The 13,981-nt window shown below is 48.4% G+C and overlaps 1 protein-coding gene across 3 annotated transcripts in view; it reads right to left on the reverse strand.

Moving 5' to 3' along the window:
- The window catches only part of TRIO (trio Rho guanine nucleotide exchange factor), a 355,580-nt gene that overhangs the window by 154,569 nt on the left and 187,030 nt on the right, over positions 1–13,981 (reverse strand). For all 3 annotated transcript variants that reach the window (XM_060400268.1, XM_060400269.1, XM_042233930.2), the window contains exon 11: positions 11,362–11,553. In XM_060400268.1, coding sequence (XP_060256251.1) covers positions 11,362–11,553 — 192 coding nt within the window. The remainder of the gene's footprint in view (positions 1–11,361; positions 11,554–13,981) is intronic.

The raw sequence follows: 13,981 nt of genomic DNA on the forward strand, positions 1-13,981 counted from the left end.
CACCACATTTAAATCCTTTTACCCCCCCAAAACTCCAATACTTTAGCCACCTGACATGAAGAGCTGACCCACTGGAAAAGACCCTGACGCTGGGAGAGATTGAGGGCCATCGGAAAGAACTAGTTTATTCCCTCGACACCCTGGACCTCTCGACACGCATCCAGGGTGGAGGGTGCACACCGCCCAGCCGGCTGCAGGGCCAGTGAAGGGCCCAGGTGTGGAGGAGACCACTGGGGCCATCCTGGGCTCACACAGTTGAAAAGGGAAGAATAACCGAGGCAGAAGAACAGGTTACACATAAATCCACAATTGGAATGCCCAAAGATCCTTTACCCTTTGAGAATTCGTCTCTCTGGTCCTACAGGAAATTCGTTTTGGAGGACAAAGTCTCAGAGAGAGGCAATTTCTGATGCCAGTTGATGATGAACTGAGACGTATCATAATAATACAACATGATTCAGGCAAAGTCTATTTTTAAGGTTTCAAAGTGGTTCCTATGATGCCTAAAATAACCTCTGAATAAAGAAATGAGAGTCTCTAGGATACCTTGAAACTTTCTACCATAGATTCCCTAAGGGGGGAAAAAAACTGCATTTCTGTACATGCTGCTAATTTACAATAAAAAGATAAACCTCTGCCCCACAGTGAGAAAGCTGCAGTCTACCCAAGTTCTCAGCAGTCGAGTCTGTTTCTAAGACAACCTCGCCTGCAGCCAGGGGATGGCTAGGCAGCCCGAGTGAGGCAACGCTGCCCCCTAGAGGCCATCTCTGAGTTATCCATGCAGAGATCGTCAACCCGGCCCAGAATGGGGCTGCAGGTGTGTACAGACATGGATCACAGTCCAGGTTCAGGAAGACAGGTGGGGTTTTGGGGAGAAAACCCAGTGCTAAGATGCAGGACAATCTGGTCCTGGGTCCAGCATCCCGCTGGGTCGGACCCCCGTGTGCCCCCTATTCCAGCCCCTTCCCCACACTGTGTGTGCTGTGCTGGGTGAAGCCTAAAGTAGGGATGAAGGTTCTGCTGGGAGAAAGTCCCCTGAAAAAGCCCCTTCTTCATTAGTGAGGCTCCTAGAAGCGCTCACTGGGGTGGGGAGCCCAGGCAAGGACTGAGTCTCTAACCGTGTCGGTGAGGAGGTCAGATGCAAGCCCTGAGACTTGGGGGCTGCTCCACCTGCAGCCTCATCCAGGAGGAGACTACAAGCCTGGGCCATGTGGAGGATCAGAGGAGGGTCCTTATCCCCTATGTGACCTTGGGCACGTCCTTGGCCTTCTCTGCCTTCAGTTTCCTCCTCTATGAAATGGGAGCGTTTCACCACGTATGCCTCCTCTAACAGGCAAAGCCAGTTTGGGAATCGAGAGAAAAGGCCACAGAAGTGTGGCAGTGCTCAACCCCCAAGCACCTCGTGAACAGAAGCCGCCACCACTGGTGCCCACAGCCCTGCGCTTGTCTGTGACCATCATTCAGGTTCCAGTGGGAATGCAGGGTTGCAGGGCCAGAGTGGGAACCGTAAGGGCTGGCAGCAGAAGTGAGTGGTTTCGATGGCAATTTACAGGCGGAATTTCAGAGGGTGCGTGCCACACACAGAAAACACGATTCTGTTTCTGGCAGAGGAAGCCTGGATCAAAGCGGAACTGTTCCAGCTACCAGCAGCATGTTCCTCAGTCTGAAATGAGCAACTGGGTCTTTTGGGGGCACATGCCTGTCACCTGACTGAGGAGGAAGGGTTTCAGGAGCACCTGGTTATTCTTGAAAGTGTTAGTTGCTCAGTCATGTCTGACTCTGCAACCCCCATGCACTGGAGCCCACCAGGCTCCTCTGTCCACAGGATTTTCCAGGCAAGCACATGAGAGGGGTTGGGATGCCATTTCCTTCCCCAGGGGATTTTATTAGTTCCCCGACCAGGGATCGAACCCCCATCTCCTGCACTGGAAGTTGGGCTGTGGACCACCGGGGAAGTCGCCTGCCTATTCTGAGTCAAAGCAGACTCATAAATTAAAACCCATGAATGACATTTCCGTGAGAGATCTGGACTTAGGCTTGCTGGCATCTTCTCAGAAGCTATTTTCTTATCTGACGTATTTGGCAGACCCTGGTCTAGACTTTGATAAGCTTGTCCTCCGCACCAATCCACCCACTCGGAGGCTTCGTGCGCGGGCAGAGGTCTGCAGGGCAAACATCCTCCAGGCCCGCTGAGGTCATCCACTAACCAGCACCCCACTGCCAGCCTCACCAGCCAGGGCTTTGAATACAGCCAGGATGATTTCTGCTTCAGCACCAAGCCTGTCCTGGCTTTATGGCAACCTGCCCATTTTCAAGATAAATCGCTCTCAACACAACAAAGCAAGTTTTTAGGCTGGCTGGGTTTGGATCCGTAATCTCTCCAGATGTCCCAGACAGACATAAAAGTTCTGACTAGGTTAGTGGAGTCAGGTTAAAGACACGGTGACCGCACAGTCTGCTCCCCTATAAATGTGACACCAGGGATTAAAACCATCTGTCTGTGGGGTGCGGGGTCCACCTGGATGACTGGTCTCCAGCTCCGACATCCCCTTCGTCAACAAGCTGATTTGATTATGGGCCTGGGTTGGAAATGACTTCCTTATTCACATGCCGGGTGTGAGTCACGAAAGAAAGGTACAAACCCTTTCTTCCTGGCAAGGTCTCCTTGGAGATCAGTTTGGGAGGATAAGGACATTCTTGACTGTGTGTTAACTGACACTCTCAATCAATTCTTTTTCACAGTCGTTCAGCCCACACTGTTCTGTCTTGCGTACAAGTTGATTGTCAAATGCTTGGTCAAATGCTCACTGGTTCCACTCTATTGTTGCTGCTTAGTTGCTAAGTTGTGTCCGAATCTTTGTAACCACATGGACTGAAGCCCACCCGGCTCCTCTGGCCTTGGGATTCTCTAGGCAAGAGTACTGGAGTGGGTTGCCATTTCCTTCTCCAGGGGATCTTCCCGACCCTGGGATTGAACCCGGGTCTCCCGCATTGCAGGCAGATGCTTCACCATCTGAGCCACTATGCCCTGAGAGAGAAACCAGCTTTAAACCGCTCTCTAACAAAAATAATCTTTTAACATGAATTACACTAAACTGAAAAAAGAATTTTCCTTTTAGATAATAACATCCCTCTTTCCCAACTGGCCAAAACCCAAAGGTTTTCCACATATTTTTTTGGTGGAAAAAAAAATGCACTTATTTTGCAGCTTTGGCTGGAAACAGAAGTAGTGAGTGACGGAAACAAAGAACACCAACGTGACAGAGCCAGGTGCAAAAGGTGTCTGGAGCCACTGCCTCTGTCCCGCGCACTGCCCTGGACGCGGCGCCGGAGGTGAGCACCTGGCAAGGTTCTGGAGGCTGACCTGAAGGGTCAGTGAGGCACCAACTCAGACAAAGGGCAGCCGAGGCAGACCAAGCAGTTCCTGTTGCTCAAAGCTGAGTAAGGGAGCCATCCGGGTTGCACCCTGTGAATGACTGTTGAAGTCATTTGTCGAGTAACAAGTCAGGGCCAAGGAAAGACACGGACCTTTAGTGGCAGCTAGGACCTGGAGTGTGTACGGCCCATAACCCTCAGAGATGCTGCTATTCCCAGTTCTGCAGAGAGAGCTGGGGCACCACGGAGCAGCCTGCCCCACGTCACTCGGCCAGTTAAGTCAGGGAGTGTGGCCCTCTTAATACACTTTCTCCATTATTTTAATAAAGATTATATTTTTACAGAAGGAAATCAGAAATGATTACAACTACTTTGGGGGACAGTCCCACCCAGGGGAAGACCACCTATTTAAAAAAAAAGAAAAGAAAGAAATATCAGATACCACAACCTATGTGAAGATTTAGTTGATAAGCCAATAGGGAGCAACTAAATGTCCAAACTTAAATCTAAGGCTCAGTCTTGCAAGGTCTAACGATGCAGAGGATGGTTCTAGACCCCAAGCGTCCCCCTCGCTTGAGTGTCACCTGTTTATTTGTGTCTGTATCAGATAAATAAAGAAATCAAACATTTAAGAGCATACTTAGAGAGTTCATCTAAGCAACTGAATATTAACATAAAAATTACCAAGATTTGATCACATAAGCTAAACTTTACTTCCTAAAATATTCTGCATTTGATCCTTACCTTTTCCACTGACAAATATATCAAAGCAATCCTGGACGTCCGAGAGGTTAATAAGCTACGGACCACTTGTAAATTGCTAGTGGGAGTGTAAAATGGTACAGTCACTCTGGAAAAGTTTGGCACTTTCCTTCAGAACAGTATGTGTTTAACCAAAGGACCCAGAGATTGCACTCTTGGGCAATTATCCCAGAGACATGAAAACTCAAGTTCATGCAAAAACCTCCACAGGAAGGTCCACAGCTTCTCTTCTTGGAAAAGTCAAAATATCCTCATTGTTCTTTACAAGGTAAATTGTTCAGAAACTGTGATGTGTCCATACAACGAGAGACTACTCCGCGACGAAGTACTGGCTCGTGAGACGACAGGGAAGGGTTCCGAGGGGAACTGTGCTGAGCAGAAAGAGCCAATCTCAAAAAGGTACACGTGGTATGATTCCATCTATGTAACATTTTTGAAAGAAAATTATAGAGATGGAGAAGGACAGATGAGTGGCGGCCAGGGGTGAGGGGTGTGGTTGTAAGGAGGGGGCACAGGGGAGTCCCCTGGTGATGGGTGACTCTGTATGACCGTGTGTGGAAGAGTGGTGACGGTTACACGAATCTACACACGGCAAAACCGCATGAAACTAAACACGTGTGCTCGCATGTACACATACACACACGGGGCACGCACACTTGGGGAAACTCGAGTAAGCTCTGAGAGTGTGGCAAAGTCACGTTCACGCTCTGACAAGGCCCGTGGTTATGCGAGACATGACCCTCGGGGATGATGGGAGAAGGTGGGAAACCTCCTGTTTGCCTTTCTCCCAACATTCTGTGATCCTAAATATTTCAAAACAGGAAGTTACAAAAAGAAACTATGGCTCAAGGTATATCACACATATTTAAGAATAAACAACAAAGCAAATCGTTTTAGAGACTACAGACAGATGACAGAAAATAGAACCAAGAAGGTCAGAATAAAAGTCTTGAAAAGCTGGGAACCAAATTTCAAAGACCTTTGCACGGGAAACAAGGGATTCGGAGAAATCAGTGCTGGAGAGGCTGGGGTCCCCTGGAGAAGGACCATGATCCCTCCCCTGCGGGGAGTCCTGCCGTGAACAGAAATGGGGCTTTTCTGGAAAGGGCAGAGTTCAGAAAACTTAGTTCAGAAAACTAAGATCATGGCATCTGGTCCCATCACTTCATGGCAAATAGATGGGGAAATAATGGAAACAGTGGCTGAATATATTTTTCGGGGCTCCAAAATCACTGCAGATGGTGACTGCACCTATGAAATTAAAAGACACTTGCTCCTTGAAAGAAAAGCTATAACCAACCTAGACAGCATATTGAAAAGCAAAGACATTGCTTTGCCAACAAAAGCTATGGTTTTTCCAGTAGCCATGTATAGATGTGAGAGTTGGACTATAAAGAAAGCTAAGTGCTGAAGAATTGATGCTTTTGAACTGTGGTGTTGGAGAAGACTTGAGTCCCTTGGACTGCAAGAAGATCCAACCAGTTCATCCTAAAGGAAATCAGTCCTGAATATTCGTTGGAAGGACTGATGATGAAGCTGAAACTCCAACACTTTGGCCATCTGATACAAAGAACTGACTCATTTGAAAAGACCCTGACGCTGGGAAAGATTGAAGGCGGGAGGAGAAGGGGACGACAGAGGATGAGATGGCTGGATGCCATCACCGACTCAATGGACATGAGTTTAAGTAAACTTCGGGAGTTGATGATGGACAGGGAGGCCTGGCGGGCTGTGGTCCATGGGGTTGCAAAAAGTTGGACACGACTGAGCAACTGAACTGAACTGGAAAGGGCAGGTGTCCTGAACAGGTCTGCACACTACTGCCTGCAGTCACAAACCCATCAGAGGGCAGCTGTGGTCCATGCGAGGGCCACAAGCTGCCTGTAGTTGGTTTAACCTTTCCTGAATCAGTTTAACTACCGGATGCCAGACTGCTTCTCCAGCTCCATGGGGAAAGAAGAGAAAAGGAATCTAGGCCCTTTGACCACTGGCTGGTGGAAGAGTCACAAGGGAGGTTTTCAAACGTGGTGAGCATGGTGGGAGAAGCAGCTGGGAAGCTCCATGCCATGGACACAGGAGCCTTGAGTTCCTGCCTCCTCATGATCCTGCACGGAGCAGGGACAGGGGCCCCACGGCACTCCCCCTGCTCCCGGGGGATGCTGGGCACTGGCCCAGGGTAAAGAAAGAGGCCTGCCTGCTCAACTGTTAGGCTCAGAAATGAAGCCAGGCTGCCATGCCATGACCAAAACATCTCCAGGTGGTGGGAAGGCCTTTATTTCTGACTTCTGAATAAAATGAAAGGTTCCTCTTTCTCGGGCGTTTCCCCAAACAAAAACTTGTCCCAGTTCAGGGTGTAAGCTTGCACAAGCAGCAACAAAGGACTTCTTGACTTAACCCAGCAAGAATCACAGCCCGATTCCAACGGGAATCATCTTTCCTGGGAAACCATGGCTCCTGGGAACCAAGTGAACAACAACAACAAAAAAAAACAGCTCAAGGCCACCAACCGGGTTCCAGAAATAAACTCTGGCTGAGGACTCAAGGTCACCACCTGGTTGCCTCAAATAACCCACACATTTCAAAGGTAATTATCGGTTGACTCGGGGCTTAATTTTGAGAATGAAGTTGAAGAGTATGAATGGATGACAATAATTATGCCTTTGCTATATTTGAAAATGGAACCATGGCCCTCTATCATTAAGTCCCGGGGATGATCAGCTAGAAATAGACATCGTTTCTTCCACAAAGTGACCGAGTATCTGCTAAGTCTGGGAGGCAGGCTACAAAGTCAAGGGAAACGAGGTTGTGGTCTTCAAGTGACTCAACTTCTAGCAGGAGAAACAGACAGACATCTGAAACATGCGACACACACAAAAGGATGCTCTTCCCTGGTCCTTCATTTTTACATCCCCCCCCGGATGTTACAGTTGGCCTGGGAGACACTTTGGAATGAATGGGTGAAAAGAGTAGATGGATGAAGGAATCAATAGTGGAAAATGCATTCAAAAGGAAAGGAGGACAGGTAACAAAGTTCCCCAATGGGAGAGTTATAATCAGAGCTGATGAATAAAATGCAACAAAAACTAAGGGAAGAAAGAGATTAACAGGTAGAAGACAAAATCTCTCTTAAAATCAACAATCCTTTTAAATACTACTACTTCAAAATCTTTTTTTTTTTTTAAAAAAAAGGACAGATGAACAGTCTTCAAGTCACATGAAAGATTAAATAATTTCATGAATACTTTCAGAGGAAAAAAAAAAAAAGGGTCCTAGGACGCTTCCCAATCTGGGTTGAAGGGTGAGATCAGAGCTGAGTACCTCTCTCAGCCACCTCTGCATTCAACATCAAGGTATAAAACACTCGCCATCCATGTGAAAATGCAGCTGACCCTTGAACAACACAGAGGCAGGGACACAGTCAGAAATCCATGGAGGATCTCCAGCCAGCCCTCTGCATCCAGAGTCCCTCCACACCTGCAGTTCCGCATCTGTAGGTCGTGTAGCTGAAGAACATCCACGCGTGTGCAGACCTGCGCAGTTCAAACGCATGTTGTTCACAGGTTGGCTGTGTTTCCTCTTTTCCTTCTTCCTGGGATCAAGCACCTGTGTTCTGTCCTCCGGGTATAAGAGGGGAGGCTGAGGTCTCCATGCTGAGCCTAAGCGCTCAGTCCGCAACAAGACTTACAACCACCGACCTTCGCTCATAGAAATTCCTGACCCAACACTGAGCAGGTATCACCATGTGCTGGCACCTTCTCCAAGCTGGCTGTTAATGAGACCACCTCTGAATTACTTGCTCCTCAGAGAGCCGGAGATTGACCACTAGATGGAGGGGGCTATGCTCCGGATCAAGTGAGAAATAAAAGCACAGCCAAACATCTGGGTGTGAGGAAGGTGAACGTCCATGTCAGGAGAACCTCTGACCATTAACTTCTTTAAAGCTTCCTGTATTTGCCTAAACAGAAATGGCAACTGGCTTTTTCTACCTTGCTCTGAGTGATTTTAAGTCATATGAACTGCTTGAGAAAAATTAATTCTGGTAACTTAAATCTCTAGCAAGTTTTCATTCATCTGATATGTTAAAATGTTTAGTGCCTTGATGCAAACACACATTTAATTAGCATGATTTCCTCCTCCTGGCCTTTCTCTCACTTTTAATTTTGTTTTAAAACAGGTAATGAAATTTGTTCTAAACAAAGTCATTTTTCAATAACCGTTTTCAATAGACAAAGACCGAAGTAGCCATTCCTTCCTGTGTGAAACCTACGAAGCACCCTGGTGGGCCAGAGGACACTCGTGCAGCAGAGACAACGGAGAGAGAGCAAGGTTCCCGGGCTGATCAAGAAAAATAATACTCAATCTACCGACAAAATGACGGCGGCTAAAAATGAAGTTTGAGCACGTCGAGAGGAAGAATCACAGCACACTCCAAGCCCGTGGGTGATCAGCTTCCCCAAAGGCCTCCCCTCTGGTTGCCTCTGGCACCCCTGCGCACAGCTGTCACCCAACCCTCCCCTGGTCCAGGTCACTTTGGGGGCACACATTTACAAGGAACCAAATCATAGTAAACACACCAGTTTCTCTGCTACTGTGATGGTCTTTCATGCACAGAGGAAAGAATGAATACATGGAAATGTCTCGAATTGCTAAGGGGAAACCACTTCACTTCTCAAACAGGTTTAAGCTCTCCTTAGTCTACAAACTTCATATATACTAGAAGTTCCTACAGTGTTAAGTCAAGAGAACAAAACGCATTTTCACTTTTCAATAAATGTCCAGGCCTAGCGACACAACAGATTCTATAGTTGGCCAACTGGAATGCTTTCACTGTAAAATTTTTCCTTAAAAATGCTGCTGATGTTACAAAGTCCAGTGAACCCAAACTTAAAGTCTCTGGAGAATGGCTTTTGTAAAAGGCTTTCCTTACAGCTTCCTTTAGTGCCTGCTCTATGAGAACCATAACAAAAAGTGGAAAAGGTGATTAAAGTCGTAAATAGTGCTTCGTGGAAAGCGCCCTTTTTTTTTGGTCCTAAATGTGAGTTAAATCTTCATGAATCCTGCTAAGAATATCCCTAACCAGAGGCCTGGGACACAGGCATCCCATCACCGGCTCCTGTGTGCCCTGCAGACTCCGGGCCTCCTGCCCTCCCCTCAGCTCAGTCTGTGCGTGCGGCCCAGGGGCCCATCTAGGGCCACAGCGCCCCCTGCAGCCTGGGTGAGGAACAGCAGCCCCCACCCACTGCGCCTCCCCCAGAAGGTTCAGTCGGCTCTGCTTTCTGTCTGTCCCAGCTTAAACAGCAAAGACACAACCTGCTTTTTCATGCACAGCATCTTTCTCTCAGGGTGGAAAAAATGCATCCGAGAAAGAGCAGCTAGCATCCTATAATAATACTGATGGAAAAGAGAGAGTAACCCACAGCTATCCCAAAACAAGAGCTGTAACAGGTGCGTAGAGAGAAAGCTCTACAGTGCGGGGCGGTGGGACGGATAGCTAACTTGCTGTGGAAGAGAAGAAAAGCAGTGCATCCCACTGCATGGACCAGACCGTGAGGATGCTGCGGTGTTTCAAGCTGGTGCTCCAGACACACAGAGAATCACTGATGGTACAAAAGCAAGGTGATCTAAGTCATGACATGTGTATTTCTGGTGGCAGGGCTGCAGGGGGGCTGGGAGCTAGCAGAGGCAGAGAGGTTAGTTGCAGCGGCTTGACTCAGATGAGTGAGGAACTGGGGAACGTGCACCCGTAGTCAGAAACCACCGTGAATCAATGTCTACTTAACGTGTCTCCTTGGAGAAAAACAGTGCCTTGTAAACACTGTGATGTCTTTTTTAGGGGTGGCATTATTAAACCAGAAAGAGAAGCTGCTCCTGTCAGCTTTCTATGCTGACAAAGAGTCCCAGATCTAAAGCGCACCAGCCCCTTCCCAGAAAGGGCTGCTCAGGGTCCCAGTCATTCGCCACATACACCCCCTATACTATTCTCCCCTGGAGGAGGGCATGGCAACCCACTCCAGTATTCCTGCCTGGAGAATCCCACGGACAGAGGAGCCTGGCGGTCTACGGTCCAGAGGGTCGCAAAGAGTCGGACACGACTGAGCGAGTATTACATACTACATCTCCGGGGCTCACAAAATTTCAGAGTTGAAAGTGAATATGGTTTTCCTGGAGTCAAACATTCAAGCTACAAATGGCCTGGTTGAGGACCGACTGCCCAAGATCCCAGATATGCAGAGAAGTTCTTTTCTTTTAAACAAATTCACAAGTTCCTGAGTCTTTAAACAAGGCAAGCCAGGCCTACCTGTTAGCAAGTGTCTTCCACAGTTTGGCTCCTTCCAGATCTTTCTTCCTAGCCTGTTACTACAGCCTTTCTGGACTCAACCTCAAATTACCTAAAAGGGCCCCCATTTCTAGTTTATAAAGAGCTGTGAAATGGAGAATTTATCCCCTTAGAAATAAGATGCAGTGAAGGTGACATTTTAAATTTGCAGTCCTACTAAAAACTTTAGCTTTTATTACAAATCCTTCTATCTCAAAGGTTATATAATATTATAGTTTCTTCAATTGTAACTTTCTATGATTTTTTTTTTCAATTTTATACTGGACTACAGTTTTCACTAAGAATAACATACATGCAAGATATAATTAATACCAACCTACTTCCCATTTACCAAATTACACATTATCTCTTATCTGAAGACAAGTTTACCAAGAGAGCTTACCGATGACAGCACTGTTAATAAATTCAGCATTATATAAAATGCACTCCTACGAGTATCTGAGGGTAGCCACACAGTCTGATAAAATCTGAAAGCAGTCATGCCTTCAACCATATGACAGGCTCATAGGCAGAAAGGAAGCCCCATAGCCCTGACCCCGAAGTGCAGGTCATCCGCTTCTGCTAAAATGAAAGTGCCCTCCTCTCTCCAAGGGTCTCCTCCAGCTCCTGCTTTCCCTGCTCTCCTCCTGACCCACAGCTTCCCAGGCCACCCCTACCCTCACAGGTCTGGTCCTGGCAGGCGCCTCCCTGGGAGATGGCGCGTGTGTGCCCATGTGACAAAGGCAAGCCCACAAGGCCAGCTGCATCCCCACCACCCACCACCCATGGGTGACATGGCCTTGCCGGCCACCTCTGGTCCCCTTCCTGACATCACAACCACCCTCGTTCCACCCAAGGAGCCCCAAGGCCCTTCCGGGTGGGGCTCCATCTTTGCCCTGGAAGCTCACCTCTTTCACGTGCGTGTGAAAGGACACCGACATGTCCAGGAGGATCTTCCGCTGCTCAACGCGCCGTACGAAATCCTGTATCCGGTCCTCAAGCTGATGGGCAGCCTGATAGATCTCTTCCGGGTCACATTCTCCGGTCTGGGCCAGCTGCTCAGCCGCCTCAAGTAACTTATCTGCATTGGTGTACGTGTTCTGTGCGAGAAAACGTTCAGAGACACAGGAGGTGAATACCAGACAAGCTGGCCCGACTGGGAGCCATGATACACAGGAACAGAGTCAGCGAGTGCTGTTCCTTTCTGCACATCAACAGGATGGGAAGAGATGATTCTAGGAGTTCAGAACACCTCCATCGGCAGCCTTTGCGGCTCTTAGTTGAGTTAAACTCTGAACCTCACGGCAAAGCCCTTCCGTCTGGGGCCGTGATGGGGTTATCTGTAGGCAGCTGCTGGCTGTCCTGTGACTCACAAAAGGGCTTCAGGCTTTTTGCTACAGCTCGAAGGGAGCTCCCAGCCACAAATGCCTGCTTCACTTTTTCTCCTGGTTTTATGACGGGGTGGAGAGTTCCAGTTTTGTGTCTTTCGGTATTGATGTACCGCTTTAGGATAATTCCCCAAGAGCAAGCGAAAAGGTTACGTTGCAAACTCACATAAACTGCTGTCTCTTTTCACTTGTTTCTGCTTATCAGCAATTCTGTGCTTATTATTTTTTTCCCCTACTTCGGGGATATACTATTTTAAGAAAAAAGAAATAATAACTGCAACAGCTATAAAGTAGCCAGAGTTTTAAAGAGCTGAGAGTTGAGTGCAAAAGGGTGTCTAAAATACTCTGAAAATTACTCCTTCTGAATTTTCTATAAATCAGGCTGCAAAGTGGTTCCTCAAATCAACAGGGCTGTTGCAGACCTGATGCCGCTCAGGGAAACTGCCAGCCAAAGGATGCTGACGGGGGCAGGCAGCAAGGGGCCAGGCCGGAGGACCTCAGGCAGGAACCAACAGAATCTGGGAGGGTGCTGACGGGGGCAGGTAACAAGGAGCCAGGCCGGAGGACCTCAGACAGGAACAAACAGAATCCGGGCCCCCGATGACGCCCAGAGGAAGCGTGCAGTTCCTGAGACACCGACTGAGCCCATCAACCTTCTCCTCCCCCAGCACTTCAGTCCCACAGCCGAGCAGGATCAGGTCTCACGGGTAAGATGGGTGGGGGCCCAGGGTGCAGGGAGACCGAGCCCAGTGGATGCAGCCTGCCGGATGAAGACTGGGGACCTCCAGTGTATTCACCTACTAAGCCAACAGACTAATAAGGGTACTGAGACCTGGGTTCCTCATTCTGGACAACGGAGTTACAAATATGCAAAAGGAGAACACCGGAGTCAGCCCGGGGGCACTGGACCGGAATTGGGGGATCCACGTGCAGACAGTTTTCCACAGGCTGGTGTAGTAAAGAGGCACATGCACACTCACTCACGTCCCTACCCCAACCCCCCCACCCCTCATCTTCCGAGAGGACCCGAGAACAGTGAAGGAGCAAATGGCAATAAGCAGGTGGAACCCGGATCTCTATTTCTGAGCATCATTCTGCTCTGCAGGGAACCGGGGGTCTGTGGAGACATGGCTGATTCCAGCACAAGATGAGCCCCAAAGCGAGGAAAAGCCCAAGGACGATGTGGACAGGACAGGGTGGAGAAGCCAGTTTGAGGCGGCGCATGCTGGCCAAGTGAGGGGCAATTGAGCATCAGAGGTGCAGGTGACGGAGGATCACCTATCCAGTCACTAGGAAACCAGGAGTCCCCATCGACACCAAGAAGCAAAAGTGGACGATGGACAGCATGTTACAGACACCATTTCAAAGCACATCCTCACAAAGTACTCGGTAATTACAAAGGGGGAAGGACTTGCTTTACAACGGAGCCATCTGGCAGACACCACCTTAAGCCAGGGATCGGAGTGGACACCAGGCGTAAGAGGACCGATTAAACTGTGCGCCGCTTGTCAGGAGAGTGTGAGGAGGGCCCGGCAGGGCTTCCGGGATATGCAAGACGTGCAACCAGCATACAACCGCGAGGAGACGTCAGACAAACCCAATGTGAGGGGCCTTCCCCAAAACACTGGGACACAGAAGTTAAGGAAGGGCGGAGGAGTGGCTCCAGGCTGAAGGACACCAAATGAGATGGGTGACTCTACACGGGACCCGTTAGACATGGACACGGCGTGGTCTGAGTGTTAGAAGGTAGTCACGAGTCAGCACCAACTTCCTGATTCTCATGGTGCGATTCCGGTTGTACAAGACAATGTCCTTTTTGGTGGGAAATAGACAGACAATGGTTGGAGGGAAGCGAGGTCTCTGGGCTGTATTTCCAACTTTCCTGCAAGTTTAAAACCTGTAGAGATTAATCCTTTGTCATTAGTTTCACTTGCAATTATTTTCTCCCACTCTGAGGGCTGTCTTTTAATCTTCAGTGCAAAAGCTCATTTGTTTATTTTTATTTCCATTACTCTAGGAGGTGGGTCACAGAGGATCTTGCTATGTATGATGTCTGTCAAAGAGTCTTTTGCCTGTTTTCCTCTAAGAGCTTTATAGTTTTTGACCTTACATTTAAGTCTTTAATGCATTTTGAGTTTAT

This window comes from Ovis aries, chromosome 16, assembly GCF_016772045.2.
Source record: "Ovis aries strain OAR_USU_Benz2616 breed Rambouillet chromosome 16, ARS-UI_Ramb_v3.0, whole genome shotgun sequence".
Taxonomy (NCBI): Eukaryota; Metazoa; Chordata; class Mammalia; order Artiodactyla; family Bovidae; genus Ovis; species Ovis aries.